Here is a 27,016-nt window from a genome sequence, read left to right on the forward strand (position 1 = left end):
TTCTGTTTTTTTACATAACTGTTTAACTTCCGTAAGTTTATTATTGTTCGGAAGGATCCATCTGGCTTTGGAACTAGAAATAACCGGGAATACAATCCCTTCCCTCTTTCCAGAGGGGGGACTTCCTGGATGACGGCTTTGACTATAAGTTTTATTATTTCTTGTTCTAGGGCTTCTTGTTGTTGGGGGGGAGGACCTCAGGGGAGGTACCACATAGTTTTGGGGAGGTAGGGAAATAAAGTCTATCTGAAGCCCCGATTCGATCAAGTTTAATATCCAGGGGCTGTTTGAAATTTTTTCCCAGGCCGAGAGGAACTGAGCTAGTCTTCCTCCCACCCTGGGGGGAGCTGTCACTTAGGGGTCTTTTTATCCGTGAGGAATTACTGTATCTTTTGCCGGCTCCTCTTCCTCTCCTCGTCCCCTTACTATCGGGGTTCCACAGGGCTCAGTCCTAGGCCCCCTCCTCTTCTCTCTTTACACGGCCCCTATTGGACAAACAATCAGCAGATTTGGGTTCCAGTATCATCTCTATGCTGATGACACCCAATTATACACTTCTTCCCCTGTCATCACCCCTACCCTAATTCAAAATACCAAGGATTGTCTGTCTGCTGTCTCTAACATCATGTCCTCCCTCTACCTGAAACTAAATCTCTCCAAAACGGAACTTCTTGTGTTTCTCCCTTCTACTAACCTCACTCTACCCAACATCGAAATTACCCTGGAGGGTTCAACCATAACTCCCAAGCAGCATGCCCGCTGTCTTGGGGTCATATTTGACTCCGAACTTTCCTTTACTCTCTATATCCGATCACTCACTCGCTCTTGTCACCTGCATCTTAAAAACATCTCCAGAATCCGACCTTTTCTCACCGTTGAAACTGCTAAGACTCTTACTGTCGCTCTTATTCATTCTCGTCTGGACTACTGCAACTCTCTTCTAATCGGTCTCCCTCTTACCAAACTTTCTCCTCTCCAATCCATCTTGAATGCTGCAGCCAGAGTCATATTTCTGTCCAGCCGCTTCACTGATGCCTCCATCTTGTGCCAGTCATTACACTGGCTACCCATTCGCTACAGGGTCCAGTATAAACTCATCTCTCTCACCCACAAAGCTCTCCACAGTTCTGCACCGCCTTATATCTCCTCTCTCATCTCTGTCTATCGCCCTACACGTGCCCTCCGTTCTACAAACGACCTAAGACTAGCATCCCCCATAATCCGAACCTCACACCTCCGTCTCCAAGACTTCTCTCGTGCTGCGCCAGCTCTCTGGAATGCACTTCCCCAGACGATCAGACTGATACCTAGCCCCGACCTATTCAAGCGAGCTTTAAAAACCCATCTATTCAAACAAGCCTACCACACCAACTACTCAGTAAACCAACTTTGCCCTGTTCCCTCCTTCCAAATATTACTCTGAATCTGCACCCTACTATTCATCTGTCTCCACACCCTCCATGCACACGATAACTGCACTTGATACTTGACTATTGCACTTAAACACACGGGCTGATGACCGGATCATGCAGCTTTGTATGAAAATCCCTATGTATTATAATTGCCAGACCTGAAATAACAAGCACTTTTTACCTATTGTGTCCCCCCTTTTCCTTGTAGATTGTAAGCTTGCGAGCAGGGACCTCACTCCTAATGTCACTGTTTAAATTGTCTTAACCTGTATTGAATTTATTGTTTGTACATGTCCCCGCTTAATTGTAAAGTGCTGCGGAATATGTTGGCGCTATATAAATAAAAATTATTATTATTATTATTATTGTTATTATTACTGAAATGGAAACCCCTGTCTCTCCTCTTCCCTTCGTCCCATCTGTTCTGCTACCTCGGGGGTCTCCTCCGGAAAAATTTCCTATTCCAAAAGGACCGTTTTATTAATGGCAGGGCCAAATTAGGGAAACCTTTCTTCTTATCTCCTGCTTTTTGAAAGATATCATCCAGGACCTCCCCAAAGAGAAATTTGCTTTCACATGGGATTGAGCAAAGTTTTAGCTTAGTTTGTAAGTCATCCGGCCAACTCTTTAGCCACAGTGTTCTACGGGCTGCATTTGAAAGGGCTGCGGACTTAGATGTGAGTTTGACTGAGTCAGCCGATGAACCTGCCAAAAAAGCCGCTGCTCCTATTATCATAGGGATGGATTCTAACACCTTATTTCTAGGTACCCCATCCTGCATTTGCTTTTCTAAGTTGTCGACCCATATCATTATGGATCTAGAAGTACATATAGCCACTATGGCTGGTCTCAAACTTCCCCCTGCTAATTCCCAGGCCCCTTTAAGGAAGGCGTCAGCTCTTTTATCAAGGGGATCCTTCAGAGTTCCCATGTCCTCAAAGGGGAGTGCAAATTTTTTTGAGGCCTTAGCCACCGCAACATCAAGCTTAGGGGATTTATCCAAGGAAGTGGAAGCCTCCTCCTCAAAGGGATATTTCCTCTTAAGGGAGGGTACCGACAAGTTTTTTCTGTCTGTTTTTTCCCACTCCTTTTTAATTAAGGCTTGGATGTTCTCATTAAGGGGAAAAACTTTCCGCCGTTTTTGGCCTAACCCCCCAAACATTATGTCCTGGACCGTTTTGTCAGGGCGAGGATCCAACACTCCCATAGTAGATCTCACTGCCTTCACAAGTGCATCTACTTCGTCTAGGGAAAAACAATGACAGCCCCCACTTTCACCATCTGAGGAAGAGAAGGAAGAGTCCCGTATATCTGAGTCCCTACTCTCGGAACTAGAGGAATTGGGGTGGGAATAAACTATAGATTCCTTACTTTTGGCCTTCTCCTCTCCTTTAAGGGACTTGAACACAGTCTCTACCTCCGACTTGATCACAAATCTTAATTCAGAGGTAAAGTTTGGGGTTTCCTCACAGAGAACTCATCCTATACAGGAGTCGCAAAGCTATTTATCACAGGACTGCGGTAGGGCCTTTTCGCACAAGGGGCAGGTTCTGTGTTTTGCTTTCACCGCTCTTTTCCTTGCCTAAAATAAACAGAGAAGAGGGGACCCCAATTACAACAGTGAACTTTCACAAAGATCACTCACCAATCTGACGCAGCCGCGAGTACCGGTTCCGGGGGAGGAGTAGGATCCTGGAGCATGGGTTCTGGAGATGGTAACTGGTTCACCACGCTGGAGTTCTTGCTACGTTGTGTGGAGTGACTACTGGACCTAGTACTCCGATTTTCAGCAGAAGACCATTTCATCTATACCTCCGATTTCTGTCGCTGGTGGTAGCGCTGCTGTTGCTGCTGCGACTGCTGCGGGTGGAGCTGCTGGTCGCAGTCCTCCATGGTTATTACCTGGGATGGCATGCAGCAGGGAGCTCCACAATTCACCGCTCTTTTCAAGTTTGGCGCCTATTACCATTCCCTCCCCCCTGTGGCTGCATCGCTGGGGAAGCTTTTTCTTTCTTTTTTTTACTCTACTGTGCATGCGCGTGCATAGGGACCCTGAAATGCCTCTTTCTGGATCCGGGGCCATCTTGGTGCACCCAGCGCACCCGCCCCGAAAACCGGAAGTCCTTGCTAGTTCCGATGCGGCGTCTATCTTGGAACACCTCAGCAAATCCTCGTGCGTATTGTCCGGAACCCGGAAGCCCCTGTCTCCCATCTGGAGAGGCGGCCATGCTTCCCCCCGCTCAACCTGCAGACCCATCGGTTCCAGCGGCGGTGGCTTTGGACACCGCACCAGCCATGGCAGGGGCCTCCTCGCTGCCAGAACCCGGACTGGCCGGCTCCGGAATCCTGCATCGATCTTCGGATGTTCAGGTACTGACACCGAATAGGTCTCCTGTCAGGGACAAGAAACCAAACTGATGCGGGGGAGAGGTACCGCCCTTTTATCCTGTAGGTTTCCTGTCCCTGAAGGGCAGATCCCCTCTCTCTGTGGTGCTGTCATAGCTGACTGAGAAAAAAGAAACTCAAGTTTTTTTGGCTCCACATAGAGAGAAAAAAAAAACCAACAAAACTCTGAAAACACAGTTCAGCAGTATCTTTAGACCACATGGTGCGCAATTTTCATGAAATCGCATACACTTTGCTTGGACAGTTAAATACAGCAGAACTTCTGTTAAAGATTTGGAGCACCCCCAAGGGCAGCGGGGTACTCGGTACCGGGTCCTTCGGTTCACAGGGGGATGTCACGGTGGCTGACCCGGTCCGTAGCCCTAGGGACGTCCATGTAGAAGGGAAAGGTCTTTAAAGGGGAAGTGTTCGTGACGCCACCTGTGGTATTCGGTCAGGGTGACCGACGCTGCTTTAAGGGGTCTGCTGGGGTGATGTTATGGCAGCTAGATGGTATACCTTCCCACAGGTGAAGTGTATCCCCAGGGCTTCCCAGTGTGTAGATGGTGTATGGTGAGAGGCGCAGGGAAGAATGAGGACACAAGGTTGCAGTCTCTTTACCTTTACTGGTGGCTTCAGCATCCACAGTCCAGAGCACCAGACCACAGGGTAGGCAGAGTCCGGCCGGTTTGGAGGCAAGTCCACAGTTCCCTTGTCCAGGTGGAAATCAGTAACCTTCCTCTAGCGCCGTGGTGTTGTAGTCCCTTACTGCTAAGCTTCTCATAAGGTCCTCACAGATGTTGTAGAGGTTATGTCTCTCTCTCTGTCCCCCAGATATATAGGACAAACCCGTATGACCGGTGGCTTGAGGCGTTTTACAGGGACTATCATGCCCTAGCCTCTAAGGGGTGCCACCTTGCCTCCTGGGTGTAGGGGCGGACAAGTAACATGAAATTAGCTGTCCTGCCGGTCTCTGGAGCAAGGCATAAAGGATCGTTGCTCCCTCGGTGTTCCGGCTACCGGGATCCTGCGCCTCAGGAGGAGGCAGCCTGTGTAGGGCTGAACCCCTCCTGGAATCCGCTCCTTTGTTACGACTTCTTTTCACCCTATCTGCAATACAGTTCTCCTTCAGTGTCTCTTTCTAGGAGCTGCCGCACTTAGGGCAGGCACAGCTCCGTGTCTTCCTTCCTCGATCTCTGACAGGATCCCACCCCTGTCAGGGACCAACTACCTGAGCAGAGCTCAGCCAGCAACTAACTCACTTCCTCTCCAGGCTACCAGTTTTACCTAAGTGTGACCTAATAAATAGCAGAGTTCCCCTTGGTGGCATGGAGTGTGAAATGTGTTGCATGTTTGTGATACCTGGATGCAGTTGTCCTTCTTTGCCTCCAAACGTAACATCACTCCCCCCTAGAGGAGAATGATATTACTGCAAGGACCAGGACACTGGGGCACTGCAAAAGCAGCAGAAAATATACAGCGTTTAAATTACATGTGAATATGGCTTAAATATTCATACAAAGTGGATGTGATTTCATGAAAACTGTGCCCCCTGTGGTCTAAAGATGGTGCTAAACTCTTTGGTTTTGGTGTTTTTTCCTTATTAGGCTTATATGTAGAGCATGAAAGAAAAACGCACCTGCACCAAAAATGAATCAATAAGGAGGAACACGCATAAAAGAAACGCAGCAAACACAATAATCACCGAAGATTATTGTGTCGTGTGCTGCAGGCATCTGCAGAAAACGTGCAAGAAAAAAACGCAGTTGAAAAAACATAGCATGTACAGTATGTGTGAACACGGCTTCAGCGTTACATTTTTATTAATTTTTAATAGGTTTAATAGAGAAAGAATAACACGCCATTTACCGATCCCCGTAAATAATCTGATCACTGTTTTATGCGGGTTGTTATGATTACAGGGACAACAAATATGTCCATGTTATTTCCAGATGTATGATTAGAGAAGAGCGGACCCGTGGATGGTCAGGATGGCCGAACCGTAATTCAAAATTCGGTTCAGGCATCAGAACTTGACCAGAACTTAACGCCAAACCTAATAGAAATCTTTGAGAAAGCAATGCGAAACGCGCGTTAGGGGGTATTCGGAGTCCCAGGCAACAACTACTTTTACCATGGGTAAGGAACTTTGTAATGCATTTGTGTTATAGCTGCACCATAACTGGCGCTTTCTATGTATGTGGTGGATGCATGTCCACTTGGACATCGGTACAGTTAAATTAATTACCTAGACCACATCTCTATGTCCCAGTATGGGTGCTTGCTTATGTTTATACTCATACCATGGTATTCCTTACTTCCTTTGCCTGTGACTCGGATGTTTTTTGTACTAGGGTCTCCTTTTCTTCCTTGATTGTAATTTTTGTAAAAAAATAAAACTTTGGACTATTTATGTCTTTTTTACAAGTTATGGTAATAAAATAATCATTTTAAATTTCGTATAGAACTCCTCTTTTTTGCTTGGTATTAATTCCTCGGAGTATACGTTACTGTCCTCTTATACATACATGGGTAAAGGTAACTATCTGTTTACACCTGCACACTTCGTGTGTGGGATCCATGTGGTTTCTGTGGGTGTGTTTTCACCACCGAGTATTGCAGGATGTTTATCTGTCCATGTTGTTTCCTCCTACTACTCTGCTTTCTCCACCACTTCCTCATCCAGTGAGTGTAACACCTGCACCACCAACTTGGTGAGTGGTTGCTACCGATAAACCTCAAGCTCGACCTGGTGGTGTGCGATGACAGGCTAAATCTCATAGCAGCATTGGGCCTAGCCAATTTGACACACATCCCTTGCTTGGTGCATGTGCTGAATTTGGTGGTGCAGAGCTTCCTAAAAAAATACCCCAAGATGTCAGAGCTGCTGCAGAAAGTGCAGGCAGCTCATGGTCATCACGGCCTCCCACCGAAGACAGCTTGTCATTGCATCTGGGCAGCCAGGCACACATAAGCCAATACATGCTGTGCCTGCTCAACAACCGCAAGGTTGCCCGGATTGTTATCAGTGATAATTACTGGGTGCCTACCTTGCTAGATCCCCACTACAAGGATAAAGTAGAATCCTTACTTTCGGAACTGAAGTGGGATTGGAAAATGTAGGAATACCAGCACACACTGGTAGTTCTTTGGAAGAACAAGACAAAGGAGGAGGAAGAACTCCCCAACACAGCTGGGGCACCTTCACCTCCTCGAAAGGAGGGTTAGACGTGACAAAATGTGAAAAACCTTCCTCAGCAAGCCACAACATGGTGGAAAAGTATGTGTCTCCATGTACTGTAGGACTTTTTGGTCTCCAAATTGGACACATGGCCTTAGCTTGCCCTTTACGCCCTGGAGGTGCTGGCCTGAACTGCGGAAAGTGTACTGTAGGAACAAATGTTTTGCACAGCAGGGGATGTGATCACAGATAGGGGCATCCACAGCCAATGTGGGAAAGTTTATATTTATTAAAATTAACCAGGTGTGGATCCCACAAGACTTGTTCGTACCTTTGGATGAAAAGAGAAGTATACCAGCTGCATCCACCCATTGTTATACTCCACTGCAGTTTGTTCATTTTATTTGCCATTCCCAATGTTTTGGGGCCTCTCCAATTTGAAATAAAAAAAACAAAAACACAGGCTGTTTTGCAGAATACACTCCCAGAGGCTGTTTTGATGAGTACATTCACACAGGCTTTTAGGCAGAGTACTTTCACAAAGACGGGTGCAGCGTACACACAATCTAATACTGCCTCCCTCAAGCTGTGTCCTGTCCCTACGCTAATCAAAGCAGAATGGCGATGCCACAGGCCAGGTCACGTGGTGCGTCGGCCGATTACAACCATGCCAATACTTTATTCAGCATCCGAACATCAACAAAACAAAGGACTTTCAGGAAAAGTTTGTGTTCGTAGTTCAGCACTGGACACAGTACAAACACCAAACTTTACAGTTTGAGTTCGCTCATCTCAATTAATTTCCATCAGATGATATTGACATTTGACTAGAAATACAACCAGATGGGACAGAGCAAAAACTTGACTTGGCCTCAAAAAAAGTGGGACAAATTTTAAAAGATTGTGATTGTGATTGGAAAAAGATTGGAACATGAGGCCTTCACCCAAGGATGGTACAGAGAAACTGTGAATGGTCATTTAAATCAGATAATTTTGCCTTCTTTTGGGAATTTCTGTCTACAGATGGCCATAAACAGTTTGAATCGGTCAATGAATGCATGGAAAGAAGCCATCATGTTGCTGACTGTGGAAGAAATTTATGTGACCAGACAAAACACTTATTTCCATCAGATGATAGTCATATGAGACAATGAGAAACAGAACATGATGGTAAAAAGCAAGAACTTGACATGGCCTCATAAAAAAAAATTGGGATAATTTTAAAACGATTGTGAATTGGATTTAAAACAATTTGGAACATAGGCCCTCTCCTACTACTACCGCTTATTGCAAATTGTCATTAGATAAGTTAATTTTGCCTTCTTTTGGAAATTTCTGTCTACAAATGACCAGAAACAGTCTGGGATCTGGCAAAGAATCCAGCACGTTGTGGACCATGTCATATATGACCAAATGGAACACTCTTTTTTCAGCATATAGTACTCATATGAGCCAACATGAAACAACAAGGTAAAAAAGCAAGAATTTCACTTGGCCTCAGAAAAAATGTTTGGACAATTTTCAAAAGATTGGAAGATGAGGCATTCTCCCACGACTACCAGCCTCTTATGGCAGAGACGGGTGCAGAGTACATACACAGGCTTTTTGGCAGAGTACTCTAACAGACACTGGTGCATAGTACTCCCACAAACACAGGTGCACAATACACACTGAGGTTTTTTGGCACAATATTAGGAAAAAAAGAGGGAGAGCGGCACTACCAGCAGCTCAATAAAACAAGGATTTTATTTAGCAAGCCATAAAAAAGACAAACAGGGTTAAAAAAACTGACACGGTCCTGGCATTCAGGATGCCCTTAAACATAGTAGTAATTACTATGATTAAGGGCTCATTTCCACATGCGAGTCACACGTCCGTATCTCGCATGTGGAAACCAAGCTCTGGTGCCGGCACTCAGGAGCGGAGCTGTGCAGCTCCATGTGTTCCTATGCGGCCGCACGCTCCGCTCCTGAGTGCTGGCTCCACAGCTTGGTTTCCACATGCGACATACGGACGTGTGACTCGCATGTGGAAATGAGCCCTAAGGGTGTCCTGAACGCCAGAAACGCGCCAGTTTTTTAACCATTTGTCTTTTTTTGTGGCTTGCTAAATAAAATCCTTGTTTTATTGAGCTGCTGGAAGTGTCGCTCTCCCTCTTTTTTCCTTCTATTGTCGCTGTGCTGCACCAGCTGGAGACGTGGCACCCACCGGTTTTTGTCTCCCATGGATGCTAATCTTACAAGTGTGGCAAGCTCCAACCAACCAGTTTCTCACAGTACTCCCCCTGACACAGGTGCAGAGTAAAAAGTGCTTTTTTAAGGACAGCACTACCACAAACAAGTGCTGTGATCTATGATCAGTTCTAATACTGTCATCTCCAAAAGTATAACACATATAAAAGTGGTGGATAAAACAAGACTGAGCACAAGACTTTCGCAGCCGTCTACACATCATAGGGGAGATCTCATGACACCTTCTCTCCATCTACCTGATGATCCTGAGGAACAGTGGGATTTTCTTGTTTACAGTCCTGTAGGAGAAGAGGACGGGGACATCTCTCTGGTGTTGTCCTTTTACTGGATAGAACTGACGGAAACAAATACAGGGACTGAATTCATTCTTTACATACAGATAATTATAGGCCGTGTCTATTTAGACCTGTCTATTACCTGGTGATGGGAGGGGCTGGGGAACCTCCATCATGATGTCCTTGTACAGATCTTTGTGTCCTTCTAAATACTCCCACTCCTCCATGGAGAAATAGACGGCGATGTCCTGACACCTTATAGGAACCTGACACATACAATGATACTGTCATCCCCTGATCCCTTCATAGTGTTACTGTATAATGTCCCAGCATTCCCAGCAGTGTCACCTCTCCAGTCAGCAGCTCAATCATCTTGTAGGTGAGTTCTAGGATCTTCTGGTCATTGATATCCTCATGTATCAGGGGGTGAGGGGGAGAACCCGAGACTGTGCTCAGGGTTCTTCCCAATTCTTCAGACACAGGGGCCTGACAGCGCACACTGGAGGTCTTTTTTACTACTGTGTAATCCTGGTTATGGAGAGACACATTAATAAATCTCACTACAGACATTTCCAGAGACCTCACCTCTCCGGTTCTGTCCATCTGTTATTCCCATAGATAAGAATGATGTAATGTGACGTCATCAGAATCTCTCACCTCTCCAGTAAGCCGCAAGAGGATCTCTAGGGTGAGGTGCAAAATCCTCTCCGCCATCTTGTCTCTGTCCACATTTATCCTTGATGAGTAAATCTGAAAAATCCTCTTATATAGAAGATCTCCACTGAGAGGATCCAATATTGTAGGAATCTGAATGGGAAGAAGAAGGCCAATGTAACATCATAAAGTATCATGTGAAATAACACAATTATTGTAGATAAATGTTTTCATCAATATCAGACAGGAAATCCAAGGGAGGGGATATACAGGGGTTGGACAAAATAATGGAAACACCTAACGTTTTGGCATCATAATCTTCGAACATGTGATACACATGCAAACCGTGACATAAGGTAATGTTTTGTAGTTGATTATTTGTGTTATGTGATATGTGTATGTAAATGAACTGTTTGTTTTGCATAATTGTAAGAACATTGATGAGAACCTGATACCAAAGGCAGACCTCTCGGATTTTCAAAGAGGCCAAATTGTTGGTACTCGTATGGCAGGCGCTAGTGTAACACAAAGTGCCCGAATGCTTGGTGTGTCAAGAGGTAATGTCTCCAAAGTAACGACTGTGTTTGAAAGAGAAGGAAAAACGTCCACAGCAAAGCACAGGTCCGGCCGAAAGTCAAAGTTGACTGAGAGAGACTGTCGGACTCTAAAGCGAATTGTGAGAGAGGATCGCAAGACCACGGCTCCGAAAATCCCTGCTGAGCTCAATGAACACCTACAGAACCCAGTTTCCACGAAAACTGTTCATCAGGAGCTGCACAAATCTGGATTCCACGGAAGAGCTGCAATTAGAATACCGCTGCTCTCAATGACAAATGTTTCCAAGCATTTAGAGCGGTGTAGAAACCTCCAGAATTCATCCCTCGAGCAGTGGAAACATGTGATATTCTCAGACGAATCATCGTTTACCCTATTTCCGACCTCCGGCCGAGTGTACGTTTTGAGACAGCCGAAAGAAGCATTCCATCCAGACTGCCTTCTCCCAACCGTAAAACATGGTGGAGGTTCTGAGATGATCTGGGGTGCTATTTCATGGAGATCCGCCGGGCCAATGATATCCCTTCATGTAAGAATTAACAGCCGAGATTATTTAGGCATTTTGGGCGACCAAGTGCATACAATGGTTCAAGCACTGTTCCCGGAGGGAAACGCCATCTTTCAGGATGATAATGCACCAATTCATACAGCTAGAATCGTTAAAGTATGGCACGAGGAATATTCTAATGAAGTTGAGCATCTTACCTGGCCCTACAATCCCCAGACCTCAACATTAGAGAGCATTTATGGTCGATTTTAGAGATTCAAGTTAGACGTCGATTTCCGCCGCCATCGTCACTCAAAGAACTGGAGGGTGTTTTAACTGCAGAATGGGCTAAAATTCCTTTGGAAACAATTCACACCTTGTATGAATCCATACCTCGGAGAACTGAGGCTGTAAGTGCTGCAAAAGGTGGACCTACACCATATTAAACTAACTCTTGTTGATGTTTCCAGGTGTTTCCATTATTTTGTCCAACCTGTGTAAGTGGTGCTGTCATGGACTCCTGGAAACACCATTACCAGTAGGACTAATTCCTACTTTCCAGGATGTCCCTCATGACAGCACCACCAGGAGAAATACCAAATAACTCTTACTAGGATGGGATTACTGCCTGAAGGACTTTTCTCCCAAAGGCTGTTTGCTGATTTGCCATAACATCTAATTTGTAATGTTTACAAAACGTATTTAATTTAGACCAAGCTGCGGCCCTTCAGATTTGTTCCATGGAAGCTCCCAAACTTTCTGCCCATGACACTAAAATTGCTCTCAGCGAGTGAGCCCTGAGGTTTTTGGGAGGAGACTTTCCTGCTGAGACATATGCTGCACAAAGTTGATTTTAACCATCTGGCTAAAGTAGCTTTTGAAGCCTTCTTCCCTTTGTTCTTCCCTGCCATCTGGACGAAGAGGTTAGAGTCCCCTTTCCAGCTCTCTGTGAGTTTTAAGTATTGAAGAACAGTCCTTTTAACATCCTAAAGGTGAAGAGAGCGTTCTTTCTCGTTGCTGTAGTTCTGACAGAAAGTAGGTAATACTATCTCCTGATTCCTATGGAAGTCAGAAACTACTTTGGGAAGAAAGGCAGGTTCTAACCTTAAGACGATACAGTCCTCCTGTATTTTTAAATATGGGTCTCTTATGGAAAGGGCTTGAATCTCCCCTATGCGTCTTGTAGAAGTTATTGCCACAAGAAAAACTGCCTTGAACGTTACTGACCTTAGGAGTGCCTGGTCTAGTGGCTCATATGGCTCCCTGCGTAGTTCATTCAAAACCAAACTGAGATTCCAGGGGGGTACTGAGCTACGAATTGTGGGCCTAATACGCTGTGTGGCTTTTATGAACCTCCCCAACCAGAGATGATTGGCTAGTGGAAAGTCAAAAAAGGAACTTAGGGCTGAAATCTATACTTTTAACGTACTAGGCCTCAGCCCTTTGTCAAAGCCAGCCTGAAAAAAGTCTAGAATCTGAAGGATATCTGGACCCCGAGTGACGAACACAGGTACTTTAGTCTGTGAACAAAACTTCTTCCAGACCTTCTGATATATTGTGGAGGTTACTGGTTTCCTACTCTTTTGCATAGTAGATATGACTAGTTCCGACAGACCCTTTGTTCTCAAGATCTCCGTCTCAGGATCCAAACTGACAATTGTAACATTTCTGATGAACTAGAGGGCCCTGGATTAGTAGATCCGGTCTTGCTGGTAGTAGAATTGGATCCTCCAACACCATCCATCTCAGTAAAGAGAACCAGCTCCTCTTGGGCCAATAAGGGACTATTAGTATCAGAGTTATGACTGATTTTAGAGATTCTATTTTGCGATGTTTGCGGCGTTGCCGCGGGGATGGGCGGTGATGACGTTTGTCCTCCCGCCCATACCCCGTGGTGCGCCGCTGCATCCGGCGGCCGGGCGTAACCGCATCATGATGGATGCGCGCCGATTGGCCACTATATTATAATCTGCTTGTATATATTGTCCAACCCCTCCAATATTTAGCCACGCCTCCTGACGAAGCCTGCTCGGCGAAACGTGCGTCGAGGCCCTCTCCTGTCCACACCACGCCGGAATCCGGTGCCCGCCATGTCGCAAGGTAACATTTTGGCTATTTGCCCAGTATATATATTCTATGCCTAGGACTGGTGGTTTGGCGCTGAATATAATTACTTGCCCTACCTTGAATCTGCACAGGTTCTGATGGTATTTGACCTGCCGGAACTGCTTCTCGGATCTATTTACTATTCTTAGCACTCACTTTATCTGTTTAGGAGATGCTTCTTACAGTGTGCAGATTCAGTACTTATGCTTAGCATCATTGGTCATTTTAAATTGTTTTTTCCTTTGGGCGGTTTTCCGGCAGTGGTGTGTCCAGATCACCTGGACTTGTTGTGTCCTTCCCCAGCCACCCTCCTACATCTTGTTGGCTGCTGGCATTCATTGGCATGTTTCCTTTCCTCTCACTGTTTTTGTCCATGTATAATTATTGCTCTTTTGTGTATTTGACACTTAAATAAAATTTATTCTAGTTTTGGTACCTCTTTCTGCTTGGTTGCTCTTTTGTTATTCATTAGCGTCCTTTCCATCTTGCAACTTAGCACATTGTTTATAGGTTTATGCATTATGGCATAGAGGTTAGCCCTTTGCTGGCCAGGAGGGCATTTTTCGGTTTAGTTGTTTGGTTTAACCTTCTTGTATCTACAGATTCCCTTACAGGCTTTATGGACTACAAAAAGCGTGACAAATCCTGGGTTACACAACTCGGGACGGTGTTTGGTGAGAAACGGCCAATTGACAAGGACACACATGATATTAAAGACCTGAAACTGAAAATTAGAGATCTCTTAAAAAAGAGAACCAAAGTGTGGTGGAACAAGGCGGCTTTAGAGCATTATTTGCAGAAAGATATCGTCCCCAGAGGTTTACGTGTTCAAATCTTTCCTACCTTGGGCGTGGAGGATTCCACCTTCACGGCCAGGTGGGAGGAAACTCTCACCAGGTGTTCAAGGACTCTTCTGGAACTCTTGGTGGGAGCGGATAAGAGGTCTCTTGAAAACCTTGAGAAGGAAATCGAGACCACACGGGAACAAATTCAGGGTGCCATCTCCAACGAGGATTGCAAAAAATTTGACTTAACCCTCGAGGAGGAGCTCTCCAAGTGGGAGGTGGAAATACAGAGCATCAAAACGAAGAAATATTTACGGGATCTGGAAGATTACCAAAATAATCGAGTATTTCGGTGGCATCAGAAATTCCCTAAAAAACATCCCAGGTCATATTCCATCTCTAGTTTATCTACCACCTCTGAGGGAGCATGTGGAGACTCTTTTTTAGACAAAGATGGCGGTTTGGGGGAAGTACCCCGTCCCATGCAACCGTCCACTCCTACTATCAAAAAGAAAAAACATCATTACAATATGAGAGACAAGAAAGCCAGGAGGTTTTGAAGGTAATCAACTTATCACAACACATCTTGAGTACATCACAATTAGAGGTGTTATCTAGGGGCCTGTCCTTTTCACCGGTGGAGGGCTCCGATAGGTTCACCTTGACTAAAGATTTACAACTTTTTGCGAGAAAGTTAATTCTTAAAAAACATTTTGCTTCCAAGATAGATCCTTCACTGTCTCCCACTGACCTTCAGGTCCTGAGTGACCTGGAGGCCTTAGAGGCGGAGAACGCTTGCACTGCCTCCTCCCTTGTCCCCACACATCTGCATCGGCGGTCTTTGACCTTCCCGCCCTTGTCTGCCTGCCCTCCAGTAGAAATCTTTGTTAAGTTGGTGGGCAAAGAGTTTGACCAACTGAGTAGAGAATTTGGTCATGACAACCTATCCCCCCTTTTGAGAAGGGCTGTTAAGGAGTTAAGTAACATGAAAGATGTTGTGATTAAGCAGGCAGACAAGGGTGGCAATGTTGTCATTTGGCCGGCTACACTCTATGAGGCTGAGGCTTTTCGACAGCTTTTGAGACCTGAGCATTATAAAAAACTTGAGCATATACCTCTATTGGGTTTTCAACAGAATCTCAAATCTCTTCTTGATGCAGGTGTGGAATGCTCAGCTATCACTCGCAAGATGGGTGATGCCCTCCTCCCTGATTTTCCCATTGTTCCCACTTTTTATTTGTTGCCCAAGGTTCACAAGGACCCCTCATGCCCACCTGGCAGACCCATTGTCTCGGGCATGGGGGGTCTTTGTGAGCCTTCATGCCAATTCATTGATTTTTATTTGAAGAAATGCGTGGAGACCCTTCCTTCATTTGTGAAGGATACCACTGATGTGTTGAGGAGGCTTGATGGCCTTGCTCTTGAGGACGACATGTGGCTGGTCACCTGCGACGTGGAGTCCTTGTATACGTCGATAGGCCATGGCCACGGGATGCGGGCTGCAAAGTTCTTTCTCGATATGACTAACCTTGGACCGGAACTTATTAATTTTATTTTGGAACTTTTGGAGTTCATTTTGACTCATAATTTTTTTGTGTTCAAGGACCGCCCCTTCCTACAGCTCCAGGGCACGGCTATGGGGGCGTCTTGTGCGCCCTCGTATGCCAACCTGTTCCTGGGGCTGTGGGAGAGGGATGTGGTCCTTGACACACCCGGTCACAGCTCCGTCATCTCGTGGCTACGGTACATCGACGATATTTTCTTCATTTGGCAGGGCTCCACGTCGCAATTGGACACTTTTTTGAACCATCTCAACATCAATGCATTCAATATCAGGCTGACCTGGAAGTATAGCCAAACTTCCATCGATTTTTTGGACTTGGCGATTTCCAGACAGTCTGATGGTTCGGTAGCCACTGATGTCTTCCGCAAGAGCACGGCCACCAATGCGCTTCTGCATTTTTCCTCGTCCCACCCGCCCAAACTTAAAAGCTCTATACCCATTGGTCAGTTTCTGCGTGCCCGCAGAATCTGTTCCAGCGAGGGTGCTTTTCTTAGACAGGCGGGGGAACTGACACGCCGGTTCAGGGATAGGGGTTTTAGACGGAGTGACATCCAGCGAGGGTATTCGCGTGCCCTCCATTCAGACAGACCCTCGCTTTTGGCGGGACAGCCCAGGAGGCCTCCAGACAATAACGCTTCAGCACCACGCTTTATTACCCAATTCAATTCGAATTGGTCAAAAATCAGTGAAATTTTTAAGAAGCATTGGTCGGTCCTCCTAACGGATAAGGACCTGTTGGGACAATTGACTCCATATCCATTAATTACGTGGCGAAGATCACGCACGCTACGCGATACCCTTTGCAGAAGTCATTATGTCCCTCCTAGGAGCACCCCCTTTGGCCAATTTGGTGTTAATTCCAAGGGTCCCCCCTGGGGATGCTTCCCATGTGGTAGCTGTTCTGCTTGTAAATATATTTTGAGAACTAAGGATTTCACTGATTCTTCTGGCGACACTACGTATAAGATCGTGCACCATATCACCTGCAATACAGAGGCGATCGTTTATTACGCCAAATGCCCCTGCGATCGCATCTATATTGGCATGACGACGAGGGCATTTAAGGTTCGTGTGCAGGAGCATATCAGGGACATTAAAAATTCAGCCACTTGCTCAGAGCCGCTCCAGTTAAAATCCATCCCGAGACATTTTCTTGATGTCCACAATAGTAACCCTAAGGGTTTGACCTTCCGCGGTATTGACCATGTGTATATGGGGATCCGCGGCGGTAATTTGAAGAAAAAACTCCTTCAAAAAGAGACCCGTTGGATGGTTAATTTGAACACACTTTCACCCATAGGCCTCAATGAGGCCATCAGTTTCAGGTCTTTCTTATGAATCCAGTCTGTTTTTTATTTTTTATGTTGGGTTGTTATCTTATTTATGGTCTTGGTGTTTTAGCCATCTGTGTATAGCACTTGTTTTAATTATGTAGCATGTTCTTTTATCTCACTTTTTATCCAGGTTCTCTCTTTGTCCTTTACTATGTCATACCTTTGGCCATGGGATCCTTTGATGGACTTTACTATATGGACTATTGCCGCGTCTACTGGATCTTGAAGTCGCTACCATTCATTGAATTACGACCTGTCAACATCTTCCTGCGGAGTTCTTCCAGTTTACATTATTTTTTTTGTATTTTTTCTGGATGGACTGTTCACTTTTTGATATCGCTGTTTTTGTGGTATTATATGTGCTATTTATTTCTTATAGTAACACTACACCTTATTTAACATCAATAGTTTTGTATACTATTTTAGATTGTTACGTCTAGTTGTTCAATTTATGGCATGTGCCCTTATTTGGGCTTACGTATACACAAAAAATTCAAATATTGTCTTTGGGCAGTTGTTATCCAATATGGGTGGTTATTAACTGTTTTCGGGTGTACATCTACACATTTTTGTATGCCTTCCCTTTTTTGCTATATGCTGTCCCAATATATATCAACTTGTTTTGGATAACCGTTACTATATATGGGTGGTTACTAATCGTAGCATGTTATGGCCACATGTATATATCTCTATATATTTTTTTGAATGCCCCTTTTTTTCTTCCCTTTCTTTATTATATGTTGTTATTATTTGTTTTGCTGTGTTTTCTACCGTACCTATAGCAATTCAAATATAGGTCATTTATCTTACTCAGGGGTTCCCTGTTTGGGAATAATATTTCTATTCATTTAGGAGCATTCCAGGATTTGATACCACTGACCAGTGCAGTCCTACTCCTCCGCAGTACCGGTACGGCGTCCGTATCTTTGCTGTGTGTCCTGTGTTGGTGCGGTGTTTACCCGGTCGGTCTGTGTGTTTGCAGCGTTGCCGGGGAGACGGGCGGATATGACGTCCGCCCGAGCTCCGTGCCGCGCGTGCGCACACGCCGTCCGGGGGCTTCCGCGCCACCACGGATACACGTCGTGCGCTCTGTCCATCGGGTGCCATTCTATCACCGCTGCTCATTTTCCAGGCCTGTGCGCGCTCCACGCATGCGCTGTGGTGCGCCCGGCTTGGCCGGATGTTTGCGGCGTTGCCGCGGGGATGGGCGGTGATGACGTTTGTCCTCCCGCCCATACCCCGTGGTGCGCCGCTGCATCCGGCGGCCGGGCGTAACCGCATCATGATGGATGCGCGCCGATTGGCCACTATATTATAATCTGCTTGTATATATTGTCCAACCCCTCCAATATTTAGCCACGCCTCCTGACGAAGCCTGCTCGGCGAAACGTGCGTCGAGGCCCTCTCCTGTCCACACCACGCCGGAATCCGGTGCCCGCCATGTCGCAAGGTAACATTTTGGCTATTTGCCCAGTATATATATTCTATGCCTAGGACTGGTGGTTTGGCGCTGAATATAATTACTTGCCCTACCTTGAATCTGCACAGGTTCTGATGGTATTTGACCTGCCGGAACTGCTTCTCGGATCTATTTACTATTCTTAGCACTCACTTTATCTGTTTAGGAGATGCTTCTTACAGTGTGCAGATTCAGTACTTATGCTTAGCATCATTGGTCATTTTAAATTGTTTTTTCCTTTGGGCGGTTTTCCGGCAGTGGTGTGTCCAGATCACCTGGACTTGTTGTGTCCTTCCCCAGCCACCCTCCTACATCTTGTTGGCTGCTGGCATTCATTGGCATGTTTCCTTTCCTCTCACTGTTTTTGTCCATGTATAATTATTGCTCTTTTGTGTATTTGACACTTAAATAAAATTTATTCTAGTTTTGGTACCTCTTTCTGCTTGGTTGCTCTTTTGTTATTCATTAGCGTCCTTTCCATCTTGCAACTTAGCACATTGTTTATAGGTTTATGCATTATGGCATAGAGGTTAGCCCTTTGCTGGCCAGGAGGGCATTTTTCGGTTTAGTTCTTTGTCAAAGCCAGCCTGAAAAAAGTCTAGAATCTGAAGGATATCTGGACCCCGAGTGACGAACACAGGTACTTTAGTCTGTGAACAAAACTTCTTCCAGACCTTCTGATATATTGTGGAGGTTACTGGTTTCCTACTCTTTTGCATAGTAGATATGACTAGTTCCGACAGACCCTTTGTTCTCAAGATCTCCGTCTCAGGATCCAAACTGACAATTGTAACATTTCTGATGAACTAGAGGGCCCTGGATTAGTAGATCCGGTCTTGCTGGTAGTAGAATTGGATCCTCCAACACCATCCATCTCAGTAAAGAGAACCAGCTCCTCTTGGGCCAATAAGGGACTATTAGTATCAGAGTTATGACTGATTTTAGAGATTCTATTTTGAATCGCTTATAGGTCACTCACCGATTAGCGGCTTCAAGTTTATTATTTTTCGATATTCTCCTTCTGTTTTTTTTTATGGTGAATAGGCTTGAGTAATGACCCTGGAATCTTTGGGAGTGAGGTACCTGGGTTATGGCCCGTACCTCCATCAGCTCTTGTATGTCTTTGAAAAGTCTTTGATGGATTACTGGAGACAGGGTTTGGGTTAGGCAGAATCTTCTAGGAGGTCGCTCGGCGAATTATATTTTGTACCCCTCTGTGATTGTGCAGCGCCCCCACCCCGCCGCAGGGCCGAGGGGTACCCGGTACCGGGCTTCTAGAGTCTCTGCTCTGGGGTTGTCACGGTGGCTAGGCCCGGTCCGTGACCCTGCTGGTGGGAAGGTGACGTACAGTAGATGAATAGTGGTGGTAGATGATGTTATGCAGTGGTGCGGTGCAGCAAATAACGAGGACACCAGGTTGCAGTCGCTTTACCTTTTTACTGAAGATCTCTGGGTCCTCAGTCCGGAATCCAGATAACCAGGCTGCGCAAGTCCGGCCGGTCCAATGGCACCTACAGAGTTCTCTTAACAGGTGGAAATCTGTGCCTTCCTTCTAGCGATATGTGTTGCGGTCCCTCCCTGCTGTGCTTACGGAAAGTCCCCACAACTGTTGTGTCTGTTTCTTAAGTTCCCTCACAACTCGATTAGATGATCTTCTGATCTTCTGCTAATCTTCCGTCCCTCCCTGATGTTGCGGTCAGGACGGCACCCGTTTGACGGGTAGGCTCGGAGCTCTTCCGGGACCCTAGAGTCGCCCCTCTCCACAAGTTGCCCCCCAAGACTGCATAGGTGATTTAGGTGAGACAGCCCGCCTGAAACTGACTGTCCTGCCGTAGGTTCGAAGTATTGCCTGAAGCTGTCTGTAGAAATACTTCCTTCGGCGTTCCGGCCACCGGTTGTTTGCGCCTCAGTAGGATGTTGCCTCGGTCTTACAGCACGACCCCTACTGGTATTCTCCTTGTTGCTTTGATCTCGTTTCTCACTCAGCACAATCTATCTCGCTTCCAATCCCTTCTCGGGCACCGCCGCTATACTGTGCAGGCACGGTCCCTTTACGTTCGCTCAAGTTGCCAAGCCCCTGTCAGGATCCCACCCCTGACAGGGACCCTACCGAATCTTCTCCCGCAACACCCTCTGCCACAAGGTGTTGCCTGGTTCCAACCCAGTCAGCTTTCTGTCTAACTTCCTGCCTGACCCCCAGTTTTACCAGTGTGTGGAGAGTGGCCTAGTAAATAGAACCCTTAGCTCCCCCTGGAGGCCCGGCGGTGAAATGTATTGGTGTCTGTGATACCTGATCAGATGAACTCCTTCAGTGCCACCAGACGTACCATGGCTCCCCTTAGTGGCGGAGCCACAGTACTGCAACGACCAGGACTCTGGGGCGCTGCACTCCCCCCCGGTTAAATCCAGTACTCCGGGACTGGGAAGAAAACAACAATACAGGTTAGCAAAAAGACATACAATTTGTTGAGTGCAAATAACAATAAGTATACTTGAACAGAGCTTCCCTTTATGGGAGGTGAGGACACTTGAACGTTACAAACATGGTTAAATATCATAGCAACATGCTATAAGGAACTTTTCTTACCCAACCGGGTATTCTACTTGTTACAAATTCTTGAACAATAATTTAACTTTGCCTTTAAGGATGCACACTCTAAATCCACTAAAGACCTTCTTATACACATTATAAGGCTTAAGCAACTGTGCTACATTCTCCTTCTTTAAATCTGCAGGACCGCCTGTCCTAACGGCGCCAGACCTACTGCCTCTCCTTTCTTACAGGACCGCTCCTTTCAGCCCGAGCCTTCTGTCTTTTCAACTACTATACACAGTATAGAACATAACGTACTTTCAGTTTAGGAACACTGAGCCATCTTCATATGGCTCCTAGGAGGACTCAGGGTTCACCTTCTATCCTCATTTTCTATCAACGTTATCAACATACTAGCAACTATGCAGGACGCTATGTCTACCCCTACGGGCCTACTGCATCTTTCTTCTAACTTTCACACTTTCTTCCTATGAACATTATCAGCATTTCTTCACAATTAACCAGTTTGGTACATATAACTTTTACATGTAAACATTAGCATCTCTTTCTTCATCAAGACATTACTATTATCTGTCAGTCTTAGAGTACACGGTTCATCAGCGTAATACGTGGACATCCCCTTTAAGAGGGGACCAAGTCTTTATGAGGTAGCATATCTTCTCAGGCTACCAGTCCGTACTCAACAAAGGCTCCGGTGCGGTATCTTCGCAAAGAGTCTCTCTTTAAGTAAAACCAGTAGGGAGCGCCTTTAAGAAGGTGCAACTATTTACAATAAGTTTGTATCATGCACTGTTCATGATTGCGGCAGTTCTTGATAACAGGAAACAAAAAGTAGAAAAACAAACCAAACAATAGGGATCCCGGGACAACAAAGGGATCCCTTTAAGAGTTAACCCTAGCCGGGTTCAGCAGCAAATCAGGAAACGAACAGTTAACTATTTACATTCTCATGGTTCCGAGGTTTATTCTTGTAGTAGGTTGCAAGGCATCAGTTGGTAGCGAACACTTCCTGGCCTGGGAAGATCTGGGTTCGACTTCTCATTCGATGCGGTATCAATGTCACTAGTCGGTTTTTCAGGTATAACCTGGGTTCGAATGTCAATTTTGGTAGTAAGTTCAGTGGTAGAGATAATGCACTCTGTAGTAGTAGTGCTGGGACTCGTCGGTTCAGAGGTAGTCTTAGTCAGGGCAGCAGGTAGCGCTGCTGCAAGATCAGTCACTGGGACGGAGTCAGTAGCGGTGGCACTAGCAGTCACTGGAGTGGTGTCAATCATCAGGGCAGGGTCGTTCTTCCTACCTGCTTCAGATGCGGTTCCTCCGGTGCCGGTCTGCTCCGTCTCCGCTGTGGTCTGGAACGCTGGCTGCAGGGCCTCATGCTGCGACGTTGTCATCTCTGCTTGCAGCATCTTGCTTTCCGGCAGAGCCTTGCTTTCTGGTTTCGGAGCGCTGGAACTTCTTTCTTGCTCCGGACCAGATGAGGCTGCCGACAGATGTCCGGTGAGGCTCCCGATGATGGTCTTCTTCCATCCAGCCTCAGTGCTCAGCTGCGTCTGCAGGAGTTGGTAGATCAGCTCGTCCGCTCCGGTCTGCAGAAGGTCGGCGTCAACTGTGGAGGTCTGGCTGCGGTGCCTCTCCGGGTAGCTGGGGGAGTCCTCGGCTCCGACCCCACGCTCCGGCTCCGGGCGGCTGGCCATGGCATCCTCCATGTCGCGGACTTCTTCTTCCTGGTCCTTTTCCCGCTCCCCCCTCCGTGGGCGGTTTCGTTTTCTCTGTCTCTGCCCACCATTGAGGATCAGGAGGCGGATCTCGGCTGCTGACGGACACGTCCTCAAGGGGCCGAGATATTTAGACTGGGCGGCCATTGTCTTTCGCGCTCTTCAGCTTGTTTACGCCCACTTCCACGCCCTTCTTCTTCTCCTGCGCTCTCCTTAGCGCTGTAATGGCGGCGGTTTTGGCGGCAATCCTTGTAGTAATGGCAGCACACAGTCTTTTCAATAAAGTACAGTCCAAGCACAGTAAATCACAGTTCCAAGGCACACATGACCTGATTCTTCAGGCTTAAGTAGATCCTGTTCGTGACACCAAGTTGCAGCGCCCCCACCCCGCCGCAGGGCCGAGGGGTACCCGGTACCGGGCTTCTAGAGTCTCTGCTCTGGGGTTGTCACGGTGGCTAGGCCCGGTCCGTGACCCTGCTGGTGGGAAGGCGACGTACAGTAGATGAATAGTGGTGGTAGATGATGTTATGCAGTGGTGCGGTGCAGCAAATAACGAGGACACCAGGTTGCAGTCTCTTTACCTCTTTACTGAAGATCTCTGGGTCCTCAGTCCGGAATCCAGATAACCAGGCTGCGCAAGTCCGGCCGGTCCAATGGCACCTACAGAGTTCTCTTAACAGGTGGAAATCTGTGCCTTCCTTCTAGCGCTATGTGTTGCGGTCCCTCCCTGCTGTGCTTACGGAAAGTCCCCACAACTGTTGTGTCTGTTTCTTAAGTTCCCTCACAACTCGATTAGATGATCTTCTGCTAATCTTCCGTCCCTCCCTGATGTTGCGGTCAGGACGGCACCCGTTTGACGGGTAGGCTCGGAGCTCTTCCGGGACCCTAGAGTCGCCCCTCTCCACAAGTTGCCCCCCAAGACTGCATAGGTGATTTAGGTGAGACAGCCCGCCTGAGACTGACTGTCCTGCCGTAGGTTCGAAGTATTGCCTGAAGCTGTCTGTAGAAATACTTCCTTCGGCGTTCCGGCCACCGGTTGTTTGCGCCTCAGTAGGATGTTGCCTCGGTCTTACAGCACGACCCCTACTGGTATTCTCCTTGTTGCTTTGATCTCGTTTCTCACTCAGCACAATCTATCTCGCTTCCAATCCCTTCTCGGGCACCGCCGCTATACTGTGCAGGCACGGTCCCTTTACGTTCGCTCAAGTTGCCAAGCCCCTGTCAGGATCCCACCCCTGACAGGGACCCTACCGAATCTTCTCCCGCAACACCCTCTGCCACAAGGTGTTGCCTGGTTCCAACCCAGTCAGCTTTCTGTCTAACTTCCTGCCTGACCCCCAGTTTTACCAGTGTGTGGAGAGTGGCCTAGTAAATAGAACCCTTAGCTCCCCCTGGAGGCCTGGCGGTGAAATGTATTGGTGTCTGTGATAACTGATCAGATGAACTCCTTCAGTGCCACCAGACGTACCATGGCTCCCCTTAGTGGCGGAGCCACAGTACTGCAACGACCAGGACTCTGGGGCGCTGCACTTGTATTTAAAATCCACTGATTTGGGGTAATATCTCACCAATTTTCCAGGAAGTACTGGAGTCTCCTTCCCGCGTTCCTGGCGTCATTGCCTGCTGTGTCTTGTCCTCTGATCTTGAAAAGAACTTTTACCTTTCCCTCCTTTGGGGTAGCTCAACGTGATGGATTTCCCTTTCCCTCTATAGCCCTGCTTGGGATGGGAGCGGGTCCTCCGAAAGGACGGCATTCTCTTAGGCCTTTCTTCAGGAAAGCCCTTCTTTTTGTCTGATGCTTTTTCAAGCAGTTCATCTAGTACAGGCCTGAATACATGAAGGCCTGAAAAGAGTATGGAACATAATTTGTTCTTTGACTGAGTATTCCCTGTCCAGGATCTCAGCCACAGAGTTCATTTCGCTGCTTTAGAGAGCGCATTGTTCCTTGCAGCAAAGCGGACTGATTCAGCTGAGGCACCTGTCAGTTGCCATCTTCAATAGAGGTAGCGACTTTAGAATCTCTTCTCTGGGAGCTTTGTTCTTAATGTGATCCTTTAGCTCGTCGACCCATAAGCTCATTGATCTGGCTACCGAGGTGGCTGCTATGTTCACCTTCATAACGGCTGCCGACGATTCCCAGGCTTTTTTTGAGGAGGTCTTCTGATCTTTTATCCATCGGATCCTTAAGGCCGGATGAATCCTCGAAGGCGATAGCTGTTTTTTAAGAAACCCTAGCCATGGGTATGTTGATTTTTGGAATGGTTTCCCATACCCTGGTCTCCTCTGGATCGAATGGGAGGCGGTATTTAAAGTCTCTTGGGACTATGAGTTTTTTCCCCGCTTCCTCCCATTCTTCTAGTATCATAGCCGTTATATGTTTGTTAACCGGGAATACTCTATTCCTACGAGTGCTCAACCCGCCCAATGTTTCGTCCTGGGTTGTTAATGGCTCCGTAGGGTCCACTATCTTCATTGTATTCCTGACTGCATGCAGGTGTATGTCGGTGTTATCAGAAGAAACGAGATATCTCTTCCTTTCTTCTGGAAGAGCTGCTGAGGAACAGTCGCCCGAAACCGGGTCGGAGTTGCCTGACACCTCTCCTTCCTCTGAGCTCTGTTCCTGATCCCATTTGGGCCTCTTAGGATGTGGAGACTGTGGTGGTACAAGTCCTGCAACCATAGTTTGCACCTCCTCTCGAATCATGGATTTTATATTATCCAATAGAGAGGACTGCTCCTCTTTGAGTAGTCCGGATATGCAGCCTTTACATAGCTTTTTTGTATATCCCTTTGGGAGTCTGGCCGAGCATAGGGGGCATCTATTGGGCTTTCACTTGGTAGTAGCGGTGGGTCGCCTAGGTGTTTCCTTAGTCTGAAATACATGTATAGAGAAAGCTCCTGCAGGACTGTGTCCGGAGACCCCTACTATCCCCTTATTCACATGGTCCAGAGCCAGCTCTAAGGAATGGACGTCAGGACGGCTAACACTCTCCATCTTTACTGACTGAGTCAAGTGTACTGTCAGTCTGTCTGTCTTTAAGTAGTATGCCTTACCCGGCTTCAAGACATCTGATCTGCCCAGCTGCTGTTGAACTCAACGTCACTGGTCTTCAGTCCTACTACGCATGCTCCATCTGGAACGCACGACCTGATGACGCCCCTGCTCAGTCCTGGTTAGAAGCCACACCCCCGACGCTCCTGATACATAATTCAGGGCGCTGGCAGGTCTGGTATCCTCTGGATCCACCCCCCGGAAGTCATCACTGGCGCGCCTCCCGATGACACGGCGGGCCAGAAGATCGGGACACGAGATGACGGCTGCGCTGCAGCCGGAACAGCAGTCGCTGCCCAGAGGCCGCTGGAGGGATGCGGCAGACCTCAGGAGCACCCAGCTCAACCAAACACTGAGGGACCTCTCTCGGTGTCAGCGTTGTTGTGGAGTGAACCCCCAGGACCAGGACTCCACCGCCCAGAGCCAACTAGAGAGGGATGAGGCCATTCCCGGGAGCTTCCTGCTCTACCGGGTCCTGACGCCTGGAGGGGCCACCGGTATGCATGTATCAATTTCTTTAGCACCTCTGCGTCTGTCCCTGATAGGGAGAGGAAAAACATTGAAGGGTGGTGTTGGGGAGGGGCTATTTAACCTCTTCTGTGTTCCTGTCCCTATCAAGGATAAGAAGGACAACCTCCTGGTGGTGCTGTCAGGAGGGACGTCCTGGAAAAATGAAATATCACATGGTGATATGTATTCAGACCCTTTGCTCAGACACTCATATTTAAGTTACATGCTGTCCATTTCCTTGTGATCCTCCGTGAGAAATTGTTCTACTCCTTCATTGGAGGCTAGCTATGTTTAATTATACTGATAGGACTTGACTTGGAAAGGCACACATCTGTCTATATAAGACCTCATAGCTCATAGTACATGTCAGGCCAAATGAGAATCATGAGGTCAAAGGAGCTGGCCAAGGAGCTCAGAGACAGAATTGTGGCAAGACACAGGTCTGGTCAAGGTTACATCAGAATTTCTGCAGTACTCCAGGTTCCTAAGACCACAGTGGCCTCCATAATCCTTAAATAGAAGACGTTTGGGACCACCAGAAGTCTTCGTAGTCCTGGCTGTCCAACCAAACTGAGCAATCGTGTGAGAAGAGCCTTGGTGAGAGAGGTAAAGAAGAACCCCAAAATCTCAGTGTTGCTGAGCTCCAGAGATGCAGTATGGAGATGGGAGAAAGTTCCATAAAGTCAACTATCACTGCAGCCCTCCACCAGTCGGGTCTTTATGGCAGAGTGATCCG

The 27,016-nt window shown here is 47.0% G+C and overlaps 1 protein-coding gene across 4 annotated transcripts in view; it reads right to left on the reverse strand.

Moving 5' to 3' along the window:
- Positions 1–27,016, reverse strand: part of LOC143766212 (uncharacterized) — a 687,372-nt gene that overhangs the window by 27,806 nt on the left and 632,550 nt on the right. The window contains exons 2-5 of one of the 4 annotated variants that reach the window (XM_077253708.1): positions 10,163–10,312; positions 9,854–10,033; positions 9,648–9,771; positions 9,467–9,564 (exon numbers count right to left, since the gene is read on the reverse strand). The exons of the other annotated variants lie outside the window; for them this stretch is intronic. Coding sequence (XP_077109823.1) covers positions 9,467–9,564; positions 9,648–9,771; positions 9,854–10,033; positions 10,163–10,312 — 552 coding nt within the window. The remainder of the gene's footprint in view (positions 1–9,466; positions 9,565–9,647; positions 9,772–9,853; positions 10,034–10,162; positions 10,313–27,016) is intronic. 4 annotated transcript variants of the gene reach the window in all.

Source organism: Ranitomeya variabilis, chromosome 4, assembly GCF_051348905.1.
Source record: "Ranitomeya variabilis isolate aRanVar5 chromosome 4, aRanVar5.hap1, whole genome shotgun sequence".
Classification (NCBI taxonomy): domain Eukaryota; kingdom Metazoa; phylum Chordata; class Amphibia; order Anura; family Dendrobatidae; genus Ranitomeya; species Ranitomeya variabilis.